This window comes from Carlito syrichta, unplaced genomic scaffold, assembly GCF_000164805.1.
Source record: "Carlito syrichta isolate Samal-C Ts95f unplaced genomic scaffold, Tarsius_syrichta-2.0.1 Scaffold288411, whole genome shotgun sequence".
In the NCBI taxonomy this organism is placed as follows: domain Eukaryota; kingdom Metazoa; phylum Chordata; class Mammalia; order Primates; family Tarsiidae; genus Carlito; species Carlito syrichta.
Window position 1 is genome coordinate 110,418 of NW_007232507.1, and position 19,640 is coordinate 130,057.

Sequence of the window (19,640 nt, forward strand, 5' to 3'; positions counted from 1 at the left end):
CCTTGACTGGCAGATGGATGGAGCCCAGGAGCTCAAGACCAGGCTAGACACTATAGCATGCCCCCACCTCGAACCCAAGCAATTCACAGGCCAAGCAATACACAGGCTATCGTTAGGATAACCTCCAGCCCAGAGTTCAAGACCAGGTGGGAAGACCAGGATGTCAATCAAATGGAAAGCCTGTGATCACAGCAGTTTTGAAGGCCCAGGCCATGAAGACGTCCAGAGTTGGGCAGTTTGAGAGCAGCATGGGCAACCTAGTGAGGAAAGAAAGAAAGAAAGAAAGAAAGAAAGAAAGAAAGAAAGAAAGGAAGGAAGGAAGGAAGGAAGGAAGGAAGGAAGGAAGGAAGGAAGGAAGGAAGGAAGGAAAGTGTTATCTTATCAAATAACTGGATGTCCACAGTGTACCTCTCCATCTCTGTCACTACCTTGTGCCCCCCACCACCTGATCAGCCCATAGGCAATGAGGGTATCTACAATGGAAACAAAGTGCTCTTTCCCATCTCCCATCTCGCACCCCCACATTTCCATATTCTACCTCAGGCCGCACTCCTCCCTACTGTGCATCCTCTCCTCCCTTCAGCCCTCTGTCTCCCTAAGTCCTGACTAGACGCCAAAAAATTTCTCCACCAGCCTCTTATTTGCTTGCTTTATCTCTGTCTCTTCATTCCACATATAAATGAACAAAGCACCTAATGATAACCTCTTAGTGTAAAAATGCACTCATACGATAGAATTAAGTAAACTATAATCCAAAAAGAACCAGTGTCCCTAATGCTAAAGTCTCTTCAAAGAGCAATGTGGTCTCCACAATAAACCTTTTCTTGCTCCCCTATTTTTTTTTTTTTTAAGTTTTCAGGCTGTTCAATTCGTTTAAGACTTTACTTTGAACTGCTCACTTAATAGGGAATCACAGCCGGCACAGCCGGGCTCGGTGGCTCAGCCTGTAATCCCGCGCCTTTGGGAGGCTGAGGTGAGTGAATTGCCTGAACCTGCGGGTTCGAGACCCACCTGGGCAGTGAGACCTCATCTCTACAATATATCAAAAAATCAGCCGGGCGTGGTAGCACATGCCTGTAATTCCGGCTACTTGGAAGGCTGAGGCAGAAGGATCGCCAGAGCCCAGCAGGTCGAGGTTTTGGTGGCCGGGAGCGGCCACTGCACTCCAGTCTGGGCGACAGAGTGAGACTCCAACTCAAAAAAAAAAAAAAATAGGGAATCACATTTGATTCAAGGTTAGGAGTCAGGCAGAGGAGGCGTCTAATATTTTGAACCTAAGAATGTAGGATGGTGGTTTGCATAGTCACTGAAATAGAATCACAGGAAGATGGTTTGAGGCTAGGGGAACTGGAAGTTTTTGAACATATAAAGTATGATGTGTTTTGAGGATACTTAAGTAAAGAGGCCCAGTCAATAGTTGTGAGAGTCTGTCTTGCTCCCCTATTAAACATGATTAAGCCCCATCAGTCAAGATTAAAACAAAACAAAACAAAGCAAAACTTTATTTAATTTTTTGTTTCCTTTAATATGTTACAACTATATTATTCTCTGTTATTTTAATGGCAATTTATGGAATTTGGGTGCCTAGCATAGAGCTTTCAGAACCTTGCTCATAGTTTTGCATGTAACAGGTATTCGGTAAATGTTTATTAAATTAAGTTATGTACTCCCATACTTGATAAGCTTTGCTAGGAATTTAACAACTTATATAGTGCTATTGCTCTGAGGATATAGTCCAAATTCAAAACAACTAACGCCATTCCTTTGTAGACCAGAGTGTCTGCTTAGAAGCAAGCATCTCAGGAACTGGAATTCCTTCCTGCCCTGCACTTAACTGCCATATCAGATGCAAACTTTACTCCATGCATACTGTATTGAGTCAATGAATTATTGCCATCAGCTCCTCTCTCACTATCCTCTCATAACATCACCTTAACATACTGAACATTGACCAGTTCCCCACTCTCTTTTTTTTTTTTTTTTTTTTTTGAGTAGGAGTCTCACTCTGTCGCCCAGACTGGAGTGCAGTGGCCGCTCCCGGCCACTGCAGCCTCGACCTGCTGGGCTCCGGCGATCCTTCCACCTCATCCTTCCAAGTAGCTGGAACTACAGGCGCGCGCTACCACACCCCGCTAATTTTTTGATTTATTGTGGAGATGAAGTCTCGCCAAGTTGCCCAGGCGGGTCTCGAACCCGCGGGCTCAGGCAATCCACCCACCTCAGCCTCCCAAAGCGCTGGGATTACAGGCTGAACCAGCGAGCCCGGCTCAGTTCCCCACTCTCAAGTGTTTCCTGGTTCTCTAACCCCTTCCCGAAACATCACAGGTTATGGTAAAATTTTGCATCATCTATTTGCTTTCTCATGCCCTTGAATGTAATTCAGTAGGTCACTGCTATTAGTTCAACCAGTATAAGACACAAGATTAATCCAGGTCCTTAGAACAGTATTTGAAAAAAGTCCTTCTTATCCAAGCAAGCTGGTTTTGCAAATAATGAAAAAGATAAGAAGAACAAAGAGGGCCTGCTTTATCCCTGAGTAAGTAAGTCACAGACTTGTTAAAGATGTACAGGGGTGGTTATTTAATACTTCCTGAGACAGATTCCACGTGCCTTTTACCTTGAGTGCTCTCTATATGTAAAACAATGTTCACTCCAGCCTCATAGAGTTGCTGTAAGCAGCAACACCCTTAGGCCCAGAACTTGAGAGGGCCCCATACTTTAGAGGGCCCAGTTGTGGCCTCCTTCCAGCTGTGCCCCTCCCTGTGGGGCAGGGAGTTTAGGGGAGAAAGAGAATATGTCCATCTGGAGACCATGCTCCTCACCTCCACCTCATGATCTTGGACCACAGAATTCCCTGAGCAAATGGCTTTGAACCCAGTCCCAGGGAATTCTTGGGGTCTCTTTGTCAGGTCCATCTTCCCAAGGGATGACAGTGCTACCCAGCCAGTGTATACCTCTAAACCAAAGGGATGACCAGGACATGGCTGTTTGCTGGAAGCAAGGATGAAGGGTAGATGGAACTGGTAAGGAAGAGAGCAGTACAGGTGCCAAAGCCAGTGGCCAGCTCTTCCTGAGTCACCATGTCCCAGGGCAGAACTTGGAGTACCCCAGGAAGTCCACATTTGAACCTGGTCTTCCAGGTTGTTACAGAGGTATTTTGTCAAAGTAGGAGAATGGAGCATATTTTATTTGACAGTTTATTTGCTTGATATGTAAGTTAAGCTATTTAGACAAGTGGAATATGGCCTTCATTTGTACCATAGCCCCAGGCCTTACAAATGTGAAGGGTGGGCCTGGCTGTGAGGACAAATTCAAGGAATGTTAGTTCCATACTTGCCACCACCATCCATACCTCTGTTCCTGCTGCTTCTCTGGTCTCCACATCTCTGCATGGCATCAAGGCCCAGTTTCTGTGGTATGACATAACATGGCGTCTCCTCTCCTCTCTCCCCACTCCCAGCCCCATTGCCCTACTCAGCTGGAATCAATCTCTCCCAAATAATTCTGCTTCAACTTCTTTTATAACAAAGAGCTACTTTTCATCTTATAGTCATTTGTGAAAGGACATAGCATGGAGTTAATATAGCCAAAGCATAACCATTTTAACACTGCCTAGTTGTCATATTTTTCTAGAAGTTCACTTCAATTTACCCTCTAGGCTGGGCGTAGTGGCTCAAGCCTGTAATCCCAGCACTTTGGGAGGCAGAGGTGAGAGGACTGCCTGAGCTCAGGGGTTTGAGTCCAGCCTGAGTAACATGGCAAGACCTCGTCTCTACGATTAATCAAAAAATTAGCCGGGCGTAGTGGCGCATGCCTGTGGTTCTAGCTAGAAGGTTGAGGCCAAAGGATCGCCTGAGCCCAGCAGGTCGAGACTGAGGTGACAGAGTGAGACTCCAACTCAAAAAAAAAAAAAAAACAACAACTTACCCTTTACTCTCTAATCACTAGCCAAGGTCAAAACCGGTTTCTCAGAAGTCACTTTTGATCATTGTATTACAATCCCCTCCCCAGGTTTTTTTGTAAACAAGTTAACCTCCCACCACTTTGGGAGGCCGAGGCAAGAGACCAGGAGCAAACCTCATCTCCACAATAAGTCACAAAAACCAGCTGGGCATGGTGGCGTGCATTTGTAGTTCCAGCTACTTGGAAGGCTGAGGTGGAAGGATCGCCTAAGCACAGCAGGTTGAGGCTGCGGTGACCATGAGCATGCCGCTGCACTCCTGCCTGGGCAACAAGAGTGAGACTCCAACACACACACACACAAAGCAAGTTAACCTAATCAGCTCTTCATGACCTTCATAGCTCTTTGAACTACGGCCAAGCCATATTTTCCTAAGCTCTGCCCCCCTCCCCTACCTTGAGGAGGTAAATCTCCTCTCTCTCTATTTACTTTCTAAATAAACTATATTTTCCAATCTAACTTTTGTGCATTTCTTCACATCTTTCACATGGCATGGGATCACACCAGACACCCACACCTCCGGGAGGGTCTGACCTAACATTCTGGAGGCCCCATCTGGGAATATGGCCTAATATTTTGTGTCTTGCTTTGTCTCCCCTACTAGCCAATATGCTTTGGGAGGCAGGATTTGTTTCTGATTCATCTTGTTTCTCGCCACTATCGTGCACATATAGATGCTCAGTAAATATTTATTAAATATTATAAGAGAGATACTAAGACAAGGTGAATTTCTAAGCAAAACACTGTAATGAAACCCATTCATTCACTCATGTTATCTGCATAACTCTTTTAAAAATACAAAATAAAATTCTATAATTATGTCTGAAGAATGAAATTTTTATTTGCATCTGAGTGACAAACTATATCAGAAATTCATAAAATATATCAAATTGTTTCATTTCAGGTAGGGAAAGAAAAGTAGGAGGCACACAGTTTTGGCTAAATTTAGCCAAAAGAGCACCTTGGAGCCCTTTGTATTTCTTTTCTTTTTTTTTTTTTTTTTTTTTGAGATGGAGTCTCACTCTGTCGCCCAGACTGGGACTGGAGTGCAGTGGCCGCTCCTGGCCACCGTAGCCTCGACCTGCTGGGCTCCGGCGATCCTTCCACCTCAGCCTTCCAAGTAGCTGGAACTACAGGCACGTGCTATCACGCCCAGCTAATTTTTGATTTATTGTAGAGATGAGGTCTCGCCAAGTTGCCCAGGCGGGTCTCGAACCCGCGGGCTCAGGCAATCCACTCACCTCAGCCTCCCAAAGGCACGGGATTACAGGCTGAGCCACCGAGCCTGGCTTCCTTTGTATTTCTAATAAAATTTCACTGGAGACAGAGTATCAAGGGACAGTTCTCTAACATACTTTATCAAAGTTCCTGCTATGGCAAAAGACTTTTAGAAAAGACTTTACCATTTATTTGATAAGATAAACCACCACTCTACATACGGTTACAGTTATGGACTATTAGTTATTGCTGAAAGAAAAACAGTACCTGACTTCAGCTTAGAATTTCCTTTCCCCTTGCCTGCTAAGATAATGAATCAGCCTTATTCCACCAGATGACATTGTGTCAATAATCTTTATGTTCAAATTCTAGTTTCCTAAATATGTTGAGAAAAATAAGCCAGTATTCTACCCAAAACCTCCTAAAACCTTCGCTCCTAACACGTCCTTAAATTCGTGGGACCCTATTTACTCTGCAAAAGAAGCCAACATACGAAGGAACCTTGAGAGGTCACACTGGATCACTTCATACACTCATGATTTTACAGGTATGAGTTCACTTTAGTGCAAGTGAAAATGAGAACAAATTTGGAAGACTTAACACATGTTATTACAAGCTTTCATCTTCTGTTTCCCTGTTTCTCAATCTAAATATGAATAGGAATTAAGGCGGGTGTCTAAGTTTCTCTTGTGGGTAGCTGCGAGGTAGGGCTGGTTTCCATTCTGTTGGTTGTAATTATATTGCAAAGGGAAAGTGTCAATTTTTCTGTAAAGGGTAATTTAAGTCCTGTCTTTCATGTACTCTAACAAAATAATAAAACAATGTTTCCATTAAGGTCTGGGGCCCATGAACCCACTTGAACTGGATGATTATCATGAAAAGGAGGTAGCAGAGTTAACTGGACAGATAGGATTTGACCCAGAGCCTGTAAGTGATTGCAGTCAACTCTCAGTTATTTGAGGGGGCAGTATCCAGGTATTGGGCTCCCACCTGCATTGCCCACCTTTTGTGTTATGAGAATTGGCAACCAAGCTAGCAAAGGGAAAGTTTAACTCATTTTTGCTGTTAATTCTGAACTGGTTTCAATACCCCTGTCCACTGTTTGGAAAAACAAGCAAGATTTCTTTTCCTCTTCACAGTGCTTTTTTTGTTTACAGATATCCTACTATGCTACTGTTGCTAAAATACTTTCCAGCGGAATTGGTTTACTAAGAATTTAACTAGTAATTTAATGAGATTCTTAATCAATTCTGTGGATCATTGCATATTTGTATATCTTGTGCATTACCCATTGCTTTTGAAGAGATAAGGGCTTCCTCCTGATGTTCACAATAATTGAGAGTTGGCTGAGTTACAATCAAAAGCCAATAAATTATCTGCAAATATCAATAGAGACTTTTAACTGATTATGTGAAATGGTCTGGAAGAAATGATCAAACCCTTTAATTAGAGAAGGTATAATCTGTTGGCTAAATTATGTAAATGAAATTAATTGACCTAAAAGTTTGTGTCTATGTTTTTTTTTTTTTTTTTTTTTCTTTTTTTTTTAAGTTGGAGTCTCACTCTGTCACCTCGACTGGAGTGCAGTGGCCGCTCCCAGCCACCGCAGCCTCGACCTGCTGGGCTCCGGCGATCCTTCTGCCTCAGTCTTCCGGTAGCCAGAATTACAGGCACGCGCTACCACACCCAGTTAATTTTTTGATTTATTGTAGAGATGAGGTCTTGCCAAGTTGCCCAGGTGGGTCTCGAACCCGTGGGCTCAGGCAACTCACTCACCTCAGCCTCCCAAAGCATGGGATTACAGGTTGAGCCACCGAACCCGGCCCTGTGTTGTTTTATTTAAAGTCTAACTTTTATTCTCTATAGCTACACGTTTTTAAAACAAAATTAAGATTTTTTAAAGATGTAAACTCTGGAAAGATCCATAAAAAAAACAAGTGTAAGATTATTTTAGCTTGAACTCTTTTGAAAGACTGAGCAGAGCTCGTTAGTTTTACATTAGCTTCAATATTTTCTAAGGTGATGTAAAATCATAACATCAGAGGTGGTTCCATAGACTGCTTTCTCATTCAATGAAGGGGTTTTCATTGTTTCTGTTTCACTTGCAATGAGCATTCTCCAAAGCTGGAAAAGATTCTGTGAACACATATCATCAGGTATATTCAACAACTGTCCACATCTCCACAGATTTGACCCATAGGGTCGAGCCTCACAGGAAGCAATTTTATCACTTTTACAAAGAAATACATGTTCAGTTATACAAACAGTGCTTGCCGAGTATATTATATGCACAGTTATTGTGCAAGAAAATCAATACTTACAAATTTGTTAATAACAAGGTAAAATATATCTGAAACCACTGGAAGTTTAAGGGAAGAGAAAGTTGCAGCAAATCTTACTAGTTTCTGATTAAAAGCAGAGTCTAGGAAAGTATGTTTTAGTGGTAATAAAAATGTGTTGCAATATTGTGTTGTGGGAGTATAAAATAAAGGAACTAAAAACTTCTTACATAAATGGATGATGTCAAACTATGATATGATAAGTCCTATCCTTTTTTCATGACAAATTTAACAAAGCATGTAAAAGAGTTGCTTTCTTTTCTTCATAATATTTACTCAAACTTAATTGGCTAAAGGTTATAACATATTTGTTAATTACTCAGTAAGGACATTCCTCCAACAGAACAGATTAGGTTCTAAAAGATGTCCCTAGTCTATTTTAAGTCTAAGCTATAGTTATTATTTTCTCACCACTCCTATTTTTATCATCTCTGCTATCAATTCCATCATCTGAATCATGATTCTGATTCAGCCAAGGTTTAGGGACCCTTGCTTTGGCATAATAAAGAAATCTTTGGCTGAGAATTAAATAATTGCACACAACTGCTAATGCTATCTATTAGTGATGGCAGGAAGTTTTATTATTTTATATCTTTGAAGTTTGAAAGCAAAGAGTTCCCACGCAGAAGAGTTTCTGTAAGACCAAATGAGAAATATACCCTTCCCATATTAGTTAAAACCAGTTAAGGGAAAAAAAACATATTTATCTGGACTCAAATTTCAATGTCTTTAAATTAATATTAAAGAACACTGCAATGTACCCCTGTAACCATCTCATGTGAACTCAGTAAAAATGGGTATGACTTTTGACCTGCCACTTCTTGCAGTATTTTTATAATGCCGTATTTATTAATTAATTTTTCTCCTTTTTATCCCACAACTACAGCAAGAAAAATTCCATCCTGCCTTAAAACCTCCCAGGCCCTTGGAAGGACGAATTGCCCGACTGATTCAGAACCAGCGTCCTCTGGAGGCTATTGTCCAGCAAAGACCACCTTCCTGTCCAGATTGTACTCCTAGGGTTTTATGTACATTTCATACTTTTATACCCAGTTCCACAGAAATGATGGCACTTGGCGATAACACACCAGCTGGTGTGACCCATAAAAACCAGGATATTGAAGAGAAGATTAAGAAAGAACAGAGCTTGCTATCTACCTATCCACTCTCACCTTGTTACCCAACAAAAGATCTGACTAGCAATTATGACATAAAACCATTTCCAAAAATCACAGATACTAAAAAGACAGACGATTTGTACTGGAGACAGCTGTACTTTACCCAACCCATACCTTACTGTAAACCAAACCATTGCACTCACTGTGAACATTTTAAATCTTCCCTACATGATCAGGATACTACATGTCCAAACCCTGTTATCCTTAGTAAGCCTAGTATTTTACAAAACAAACTAGACACAGAAGCTTCCACTTTAGAACATTTTTTGAGGATGCCAGAAGAACAGTTGTGCTCGAACATGGAAAATGACGAAGAAACAAGACCCATTCTGGGTTGGATTCCTAGAGCCGGAGTGGCCAAGCCACAGACCAACTTGCTGGAGCTTAAGAATGCTTTTTCAAAAACTGATGCCCAAAATCGTTTCCATAAATCAATTCTAGAAGACCCTAAAGACCTCAGAGATAAGGAGCATTCAGGGATGAAACACCAATTCTATGGATATAATTCCTATTATTTCTATAATTGAGATACTCATTCTTCTCTTCAAAACCCAGCCTCTTGCAAGAAAAAATATATATAACAGAATTTCCTTCAAATTGCTGGATTCTGTTTTCTAGATTAAGTCATAAGGGCCTGGTTAATGAGGTTTATGTTTTCAGGAATTTAAATTAGGATCGGTCAGAGGAACCCAGAAAAGATGATGTCCTGACTTCTTGAAAAGTTTAAAATAAAATATTAGAACCAGAAAAATATGTATTCTTTAGTCTCATTTTCACATTATACTCCAAGGAAATTATACAAAATCATGAAAAACAATGTGTACCACAAAGTTTACATCATCGTTTTACAAAAAATAAAAATGTAAAAAGAACTCTCCTGCTTAATAATCAATGGATGACCATAAAAACTATATAGTACCTTAACAAAATAAATATGAGAACACTATTCTAATCTGTAAATGTTTGCACAAAATGATACTAGTTAGGAAAGACAAAACTTAAAAATGCCCAGTTAATTGAGGAATGGACAGTTCTACAAACTCTATTCATAAAGTAAATATGTGGACTCTATTCCTGTATATAAACATGTGGACAAAATAACAGTCAGTGAAAAGATAAATCCCCAGATTGTCTGCATACACACATTACAAATGGAGTATGTTCCTTTACCTTTAACCTTCTGATAGAGATACAACTATTTCTTTTATGCAGATAAGATTATTTTATTGTGAAGATCTAGCAATGGCTTTAATTAGTAACTGGTGAATTCTAATTGTAGCAAGAAAGGATGGCTTGATACCAACTATTCTAGAACCCCAAGTCATCATTTTTGGAAGGTGTTCACTAAAAATTTAGTTAACTTCATATACAAGTCAATATATTTAATGTGCCAAGAAGTACTTTTTTTTTTTTAGTTGGAGTCTCACTCTGTCACCCAGGCTGGAGTGCATGGCATGCTCACAGCCACTGCAGCCTCGACCTGCTGGGCTCAGGCAATCCTTCCACCTCAGCCTTCCAAGTAGCTGGAACTACAAGTGCACGCTACCATGCCTGGTTAATTTTTTAATTTATTGTAGAGACGAGATCTCGCCAAGTTGCCCAGGCTAGTCTCAAATCCCTGGGCTCAGGCAGTCCTCTTGCCTTGGCCTCCCAAAGTGCTGGGATTACAGGCTTGAACCACCGTGCCTGGCAAGAAGTACATTTTAAACGTAGTTTATCACGGAAAGCTCATGAGGAATTTAAACATTTTGTGAAGATTTCTTTATTTTAGTTTTTGTTTTATGGCTGTTATGTCATTCGGTTACACCCTCCTTAAAACTATTCTGGGCTAAAATTAGGGAATTTTTTCCAGACTATTCTATACAGCACGAGTTACATTAGGTATTGTGGAAGGCAAAATTTTACATGGTGAAATAATACTGGAGAGAGCTGGGCATGACAAAGTCAATCATATAACTTAATCACGAGATTTTCCAAAGCTTTTAGTACATAATGTAATTGGGAATGCCCAAGATGAGGGATAGAGTGTACACATTTCTTTCTTTTTTTTTTTTTTTCTTTGAGTTGGAATCTCACTCTTGTCACCCAGACTGGAGTGCAGTGGCATGTTCACGGCCACCACAGCCTCAATCTGCTGGGCTCAGTTGATCCTTCCACCTCAGCTTTCCAAGTAGGTGGAACTACAGTCGTACACCACCATACCCAGCTTTTTTTTTTTTTTTTAATTTATTGTAGACGAGATCTCACCAAATTGCCCAGGCTGGTCTCAAACCACCGGGGTTCAGGCAATCCTCTTGTCTTGACCTCCCAAAGTGCTGGGATTACAGGCTGAGCCACTGCACCCAGCCTACATTTCTTAAATAATCATTGATTCTTTTATTACAGAGTATATCATTGGATGGAATTCCAAAGAACAAACTTTGGAAGACATAACTCTCTAGTATAGAAATCTCTTAATTGCACATTTTTCCCTGGGTTGCATGGAAACTAGTTAGAAATTACATTCTATCCATGGCATTCACTCTGCCCACTTCCATGCAAGAAAGGCACAGCCTTCTCTCTTCAGACATTGTCATAGTCCTCCTCTAACTAAGAGGAAGTCAGCCCTCTCCCTAACTGTGCTCACTGTTAAGGCTAATGGATCTGGTATTATTTGGTGATAAAGAATGCCTATATTCCAAGTATGCTCATTAAAAGGTCAATTTTGAATATTATGAATGATGAGGCCAGGTGCAGTGGCTCACCGCCTGTAATTCCAGCACTTTGGGAGGTCAAGGCAGGAGGATCATTTGAGCCCAGGAGTTGGAGAGCAGCCTGGGCAATATAGTGAGACCTCATCTCTATAAAAAATAAAAATAAAAAATAGCTAGGCGTGGTGGCACACCTGTAGTCCCAGCTATTCATTAGGCTGAGAAGGGAGGATGGCTTAAACCCAGGAGTTCAAGATTGTGTGTGTTGAGCCATGATGGTGCCACTGCGCTCTAGCATGGTGACATAGTGAGACCTGGACAGAAAGAAAGAAAGAGAGAGAGAGAGAGAGAGAGAAAGAGAGAAAGAAAGAAAGGAAAGAAAGAAAGAAAGAAAGAAAGGAAGGAAGGAAGGAAGGAAGGAAGGAAGGAAGGAAGGAAGGAAGGAAGGAAGGAAGGGAGGGAGGCTTCCAGGTTAAGACAGATTGAATCCATGCATCTAATTTTACTTACTTATGAAAATGCACATTAAAGCTATAGTAAAGTTTATTATGTTGTTTTTTATTATTGTGCTTTGTTTTGTTTAGCCCTGCACACAAAAGTATAAACCAGCCTGGTTGATGGGGGATAGAAGCTAAGATATCAGGAGCATGCAAGACCTTAACTGGCTGAAGACAGTAAAACCCTCAATTGGCAGTGCAGCAAATCACCCAAGTGCCCCAGCAGGGTCTTCCAAAGGCTCAGGAACTCAATGCCAGGAGCCTTGGGGTCTGAGAACGAGGGCAGGGCTAGAGGTAGGGAGGTGGGCTGCTAAATTAAGGAAGATTGAGTGGAAGCAGAGACACGCTTGGCTCCCTAGTCCTCTCTCCCCCTGCACCTTCACCTACACTCCACAGAACGAGGCAACCGCCTTCCCTCACCCTGACGGAAGCCTGGGGAATTATTTTTCTAAAGAAAGGCAAAACAGGATTTCTGGCATAAAGAACACCAGGCATAGTTGAGGACTGGACACTGTTGTGAAAATGAGGAAAATTGGTTGTACCTATCAGGATTCCAGAAGGAAACAGACCCTCAAGAGATTTCACTGAGAGAAGTTTAGAGAAGGGACTATTTGCAAAGATGTGGACAGAGTTAAGGGAACCTCCAGGCTCCCAGGAACCAACAACAACAAGAAATCTTACCACTCCCAGACATTCTAGAAAAGAGAGGGACCCAATGTTACAGTACCTCCCACTGGCCCAACCCAACCAGAAGTTTAAGAGCAAGGAGACCTGGATGATACAGTTCTTAGAGGTCACTGGCTTAAGCAAAGAAGGGAGGAAAATGGATCTGGATGGGCAATAAAATAACCAAAACTGTGATTTTATACTGACTCCTGAATGCTGAGAGCTGCAACCCCCTCCTCCCTTTGGCTGCCAGAAAACTGACCCCAATTCTCCAGGAAACAATTTCCAGCTAAGGTTGAACAGGCGCCATTACCTTCTTATGTCAGTTTTCATATTGTAACAAGTGTCCTGTTCATGGTCTGCTTTGTGCCATGTTCACATTTTCATACCTTTTGTTGGAGATAGTGCTGTTAAGATGGCCCCCAGAGCCGGGCTCGGTGGCTCAGCCTGTAATCCCACGCCTTTGGGAGGTTGAGGTGAGTGGATTGCCTGAGCCCGCGGGTTCGAGACCCACCTGGGCAGCGAGACCTCATCTCTACAATAAACCAAAACATCAGCCGGGCATGGTAGCGCATGCCTGTAATTCCGGCTACTTGGAAGGCTGCGGTGGAAGGATTGCCGGAGCCCAGAAAGTCGAGGCTGCGGTGGCCGGGAGCGGCCACTGCACTCCAGTCTGGGCAACTTAGTGAGACTCCAACTCAAAAAAAAAAGATGGCCCCCAGGTGTAGTGTGGAAGTGCCACCTAATGTTCCAAAACACAAGAAGGTCATGATGCACCTTACAGAGAAAAACATGTGTGTTAGATATGCTTTGTTCCATCATGAGTTCCACCATAAGCTCTTGCCCATGAGTTCAGTGCTAATGAAACAACAATATAGTACACTCAGAGAAAGAGATAGTTTTCTGATCTATATGTGAGGCCACTCCAGAAACTGCTAAAGTAATATTTACGGTGCATAATTTTTTTTTTGAATGGGAGTCTTACTCTGTCACCCAGGCTAGAGTGCAGTGGCACATTCATGGCCACCACAGCCTCGACCTGCTGAGCTCCAGCGATCCTTCAGCCTCAGTCTTCCAAGTAGCTGGAACCGCAGGTGCGCACTACCACACCTGGCTAGTTTTTGATTTATAGTAGAGGTGAGGTCTTGCCAAGTTGCCTGGGCTGGTCTCGAACCCACGGGCTCAGGCAATCCATTTGCCTCGGCCTGCCAAAGTGCTAGGATTACAGGTTGAGCCACCGAGCTCGGCCTATGGTATATAAATCTAACAAAACATTCCCAAAACTAGTGTGCTGAAGAATATACAACATTGATAAAATAAATCAAAATAGGTACAAATAAATGGAGAGATTATACCATGCTCATGATTAGAAGACTCAAAGATATCAATTCTCCTCAAATTCATATGAAGATTTAATGCAATTCCTACCAAATCTCAGCAAGATTTTGTGTACATGTAGGCAAAATTATTCAAAGGTTTATATGAAAGGCAAAAAACAAACTAGCTATTCTGACAGCTAAACAATTTTGAAAAAGAAGAATAAAGTGGGAAACGTCAAGTCTTGATTTCAAGATGTATTATATATTAATAGCTATAGTAACAACACTATGTGGAGGGATAAACATATAGATAATGAAAAAAACAGAAAACACAAAATAGACCTACACAAACATACTCAACTTATTTTTGACAAATATACAAAAGCAATTCAAGGAGAAAAGATAGTCTTTCCAGCAAATGGTACTGAAGCAATGGAACAGTCATGAGGGAAAAAACCCTTGATCTAAGTCTCAAATTATACAAAAATTAACTCAAAGACTGCAGACTTAAATGTACAATGTAAAACTATAACACTTTTAGGAAGAACATGGGAAAAAAATCTTTGGGATCTATGGAGTCCTTAGACTTGTCACCAAACACATAATCCATAAAATTAAAAAATGGTAAACTGGACTTATAAGGTAGCTACAACCCCCACTCACCCCTCCCCGCCCCTTTCCCACTAATCAATATAGGAAACTGCCCCTCAGGCCTGCTTTAACATTGCAAAGCAAGAAGGCCACCTGCTCTAACTCCCCTCAAGCCTGTTTTCTTTTTTTTTTCTTTTGAATTGGAGTCTCATTCTGTTACCAAGCTGGAGGGCAATGGCTCTCCACTCCCCTCCCTGTCACCACAGCCTCAACCTGCTGGGTTCAGGCGATCCTTCCACCTCAGCCTTCCAAGTAGCTGGAACTACAGGCACACATCACCATGCCCGGCTAATTTTTTTTTTTTTGATTTATTGTAGAGATGAGGTCTCACCAAGTTGCCCAGGCTGGTCTTGAACCCACCGGCTCAGGCAATCCTCTCACCTCGGCCTCCCAAAGTGCTTGGGATTATAGGCGTGAGCCACTGCACCTGGTCAAGCCTGTCTTAACGTTGAAAAACATGAAGGCTGTGTTCTAACCCCCAAGCTGGCTCATAAAGGAGATGGAAAGGAAGGCCTCCTCCTCAACTTCCCAAGGAGCCCCTAGCCTCCAGACTCACAAAGATGGAAACAGAAGACCCACTGACTTCTCACGGAGTCCATTCCCCCCACCCCCGAGCTCACCTGTTTGCAACAAATTTTCCACTCTCAACGCCCTTACACTATGCATCCTCCCTGCTTCAAGTCGGGGCTGATGTCACTTTGGTATCAGCCCAGGCACTTTAAGAAACTCCTTCGCCTGAATATAGAATGTGTGCTCCTTTTCTGGCAAACCTTATATGATTTCATCAAAATTTAAAATTTTTGCTGTATGAAAGATCCTGCTAAAAGGGTAAAAACACAAGCTACAGACTGGGAGAAAGTATTTGCAAACCACATATCCACCAAAGGACTAACCTCTAGAACATACAAAAAACTCTAAAAATTCAACAGTAAAATGATTAGAAAGTAGACAAAAGACAATTAGAAAGAGGACAAAAGACATGAACAGACATTTCACCAAAGAGAATATACAAATGGCAAATAAGCATATGATAAGATGTTCAACATCATTAGCCATCAGGGAAAAGCAAATTAAGACCACAATCATTAGCCTGGCTTGGTAGCACACACCTATAGTTCCAGCTACTTGGAAGGCTGAAGCGAATGGATCGCCTGAACCTTGCAGGTCGAGGCTGCAATGGCCGTGAGCACACTACTGCACTCAAGCCTGGGTGATAGAGTGAGACTCCAACTCAAAACAAAACAAAACAAAACAAAAACTCACAATGAGATATCACTACACTCTTATCAGAATGGCTAAAATAAAATAACACACCAAATGCTGGCAAAGATGTGGGGAAACTGCATCCCTCATGCCTTGCTGGTGAGCTCTAGAAAACAGTTTGGCAATTTCTTAAAAACTAAACATGGCAGTTCATACCAATAATCCCAGAACTTTGGGAGGCCAAGACAGAAAAGTTATTTGAGGCCAGGAGTGTGAGACTAGACAGAGTGAGACCCTGTCTCTAACAAAACAAATAAGCAAACAAATAAATTAAACATTCAACTTCCATATTACCCATAAACTGTACTCCTGGACATTTATCTCAGAGAAGTGAGGCTGTATGTTCAAACCAGTAAAATCTACACATGAATGCTTATAGTAGAAGCTTTATTTATAGTGGTCCAAACTGTAAATAACCTGAATGTCCTCCAATGAGTGAAAGGTTATACACTGTAATACATACATGAAATACTACTCAGCAAGAAAAAGGAGCTAACTATTGATAGACACAGCCTGAATGAATCTACAGAGATGTATGCTTATTGAAAAAAGCCAATCAAGGCCCGGCACAGTGGCTCAGCCTGTAATCCCAGCACTTTGAGAGACTGAGGCTAGAGGACTGTCTGAACCCAGGGGTTTGAGACCAGTCTGGACAACATAGTGAGACACTGTCCCTACACTAAATCACAAAAATTAGCTGGGCGTGGTGGTGTGCATCTGTAGTTCCAGCTATTTGGAAGGCTGAGGCAGAAGGGTTGCTTGAGCCCAGTAGGTCAAGGCTGCAGTGGCCATGAGCATGCCACTGCCCTCCAGCCTGGGCGACAGAGTGAGACTTTAACTCAAAAAAAAAAAAGAAAGAAAATATTGTATTGATTAATGCAGACTTTATAGCCCTCCAACGTAGATATTCATGAATATCTGACTCAACAAGTTAATCTAAGAAGTCTTGAGATTTCTTAGTAAAACATACTACAGTGTTGTATAACAATAAAATTACCCTTTCATTATGAGAAAATGGGTGTGTTCCATAGTAAATGCTGTGTAATCAACAATATGTAAAAGGTTACTGAAAACTCTAAAAGCAATATAATACAGTTCTGACTCTGTCAGCATGTTTATGAATCCTTGCATATCCATTACAGTGAATTATTACATTGCAAGCAACACACAAATACAAGCTGCAAAATCTAACCCATGTGGAATCAGTGCTTATCAGTAGTTAGCATATTGCACAGCCTTTGGATTTCTGATGCCATCCATACACACACACAAAATCTCTCTTTATATACTCATACAATAGAAGATGCTAAGAAGAAGATAAAAACAAGTAAACAAGCTTATATTTTCAAAAATGTCCTTCTTTTATTGAAATTATTTTGATGATTTGGCAGAGACAACACACATAGTAGTTACAAATTCAGGCTTAAGCCAGGCACAGTGGCTCATACCCATAATTCTAGCACTTTGAGAGGCCAAAATGCAAGGATCGGTTGAGGCCATGAGTTTGAGACCAACCTGGGCAACATAGCAATAGCCTTGTATCTACTTAAAAAAAATTTTTTTAATTAAAAATTTAAGCTTAATTTAGAGTCACACAAACCTGGGCAAAATCCTAGCTTAGATATTTAGCTAGGATTTTGCCCAGGTTTGTGTGACTCTGGCAAGTTACTTATGTACAATGGGGATAATGATAGTACCTACCTCACAGAATTGTTATGAGGATGAAATGAGGTGAAGTTTGTAAAGCACTTAGTACAGTATCTAGACTACAGTAAGTGCTCGATAAATGTTTAGCTCTTCCTGTATAGAGTTAAACAACATTATGGGATGCAATTGTTGTGAACTGAGCTCCTGAACTGGGCTCCAACAGACTAGTCTAATCCAAAATGGAGTCTGCCAGAGTCCCGCTCCGGCAGAGTTCAGAGATTCCCAAAGGTGGAGATGGCATCAACGATTGTGAGAAAGAGAGAGAGAAAGAGGCTGGACTCCTGTCTAGTGCAGAAGCCATTTATTGGGAATAACAATGGGTCTTTTATCCACAAATTTTGCACAGTCAGTCTCACATGTCTTTCATGTGAGGGGCGTCCCTCACCCACCAGATGTTCTTTCAGGTATAATCCCATAACAGATGTTAACCTTAATCCATGACTGCCTATCCTATAAACCCTTTTCGTCCTATGCTGATTTATACTAATACCAAGTTAAACCATTCTATAGAAACTTAAATACTTACTTTACAACCTAAAGCAGCCCATCCCAGAATGTTTGGAATGTGGCCCAGTCCAAAGTTCACAGTGGGCTACCTGCAAGTAACCTAGCTGTATTCTTTCAACAAAATGTCTGTTTAAACTTACATTTCTAAAACCATATTCTACAATTTACACCTTACTCAACTTCAGTAAATCCTAAAATCACAACCCAGAAGACTGTGACCTATACTAAGGCTCTTAGATGTGACCCAAGTTTGAACTGTAAGTTGTGTGAAAGCCAAAACCACAGTTTGTGGAAGAATGGGAACAATTAGCTTCTAAAGCTAGCTTGTGCTCATCCCAGTCTCAGAGTTTTTATGTTTGAGCTTACAGGAGCTTCTTCTGGTTATAGTGCTAAGTAGAAAGGGGGAGGAAATGGGGTCAACAGCTCCCGGACGCATCCTAGTGGTCTCGGGGTCAACAGCCATTTCTGATCCCTAACGCTCAATGGGTCTCTGTGGCTGGCTCCCAATAGGAGTCATTCATGCTAAATGCCACATAATAAAACTGAAACTTTAAGAAAGTAGATAGAACCCAAAAGAGATCAGTTTTTCTACAAGAAACTAAAATGTGCCAAAAGGAAAAAACCAAACAACACTATTTTTTAAATAGGCAAAAAATATAAATAGACACTTCTCAGAAGAAGACATATGAGCAGGCAACAGATACATGAAAAAATGCCCAACCTCACTAATCATCAAAGAGATGCAAATTAAAACCACACTGAGATACCACCCAACTCCAGTCAGGACAGCCATCATCATTCACTCAAAAAACAACAGATGCTGGAGAGGATGTGGGGAAAAGTAACACTTCTACACTGCTGGTGGGAATGTAAACTAGTACAACCTCTGTGGAAAACAGTGTGGCAATTTCTAAAAAATTTGAAAATCGTTTTCCATATGACCCAGCAATCCTGCTTCAGGGAATATACCTGGAGGAACTCAACTCACTCTATAAAAAAGATACCTGCCCATGTGTATTTATTGCTGCATTATTCACAATAGGAAAAACATGGAACCAACTATGCTGCACATTAAAAGTAGACCAGATAAAGAAAATGTGGTACATTTACACAATGGAATATTATGCACCCATAAAGAAAAACAAAATTATGAACTTTGCAGCAACCTGGATGGAATAAGAGTCTATAATACTCAGTGATTTATCACAGAAACAAAGATCTGAGTACCACAGGTACTCACTCATAAGCGGACCCTGAACATTTATCATAATACTATAAGATGGTTCCAGCTACTTGGAAGGCTGAGGCAGAAGGATTGCTGGCGCCCAGCAGTTCGACACTGGGGTGGCTGTAAGTGTGTCACTGCACTCCAGCCTGGGCGACAGCGTGAGACTCCAACTCAAAAAAAAAATACTGTAAGAAAGGGATTAACAGTAGTGAGACACCATGGGGGTGGGGGGGAGGTACATAACTTCAATAACAGCACCCACACTTTACCTGTACGATGACCATGTATATAACTAATCCTGAATTGTCGCACATTAAAAAAGAGAGAGAGAGAGACCAGTTTTTCCAAAAAACAAGAGATTCCAGTTTACCTGAGTCAAGATAATAAGGAAGTTTCTTCTGCTTTAACTCTTACTA

The 19,640-nt window shown here is 41.3% G+C and overlaps 1 protein-coding gene across 1 annotated transcript in view; it reads left to right on the forward strand.

The window, feature by feature from the left end:
- Nucleotides 1–9,749, forward strand: part of CUNH7orf31 (chromosome unknown C7orf31 homolog) — a 48,516-nt gene extending 38,767 nt beyond the window's left edge. Inside the window, exons 8-10 of the mRNA XM_008053724.1 lie at nucleotides 5,552–5,726; nucleotides 6,015–6,106; nucleotides 8,405–9,749. Of these exons, the coding sequence (XP_008051915.1) occupies nucleotides 5,552–5,726; nucleotides 6,015–6,106; nucleotides 8,405–9,223 (1,086 nt within the window). The 3' untranslated portion in view covers nucleotides 9,224–9,749. The remainder of the gene's footprint in view (nucleotides 1–5,551; nucleotides 5,727–6,014; nucleotides 6,107–8,404) is intronic.
- The last annotated feature ends 9,891 nt before the right edge of the window (nucleotides 9,750–19,640 follow it).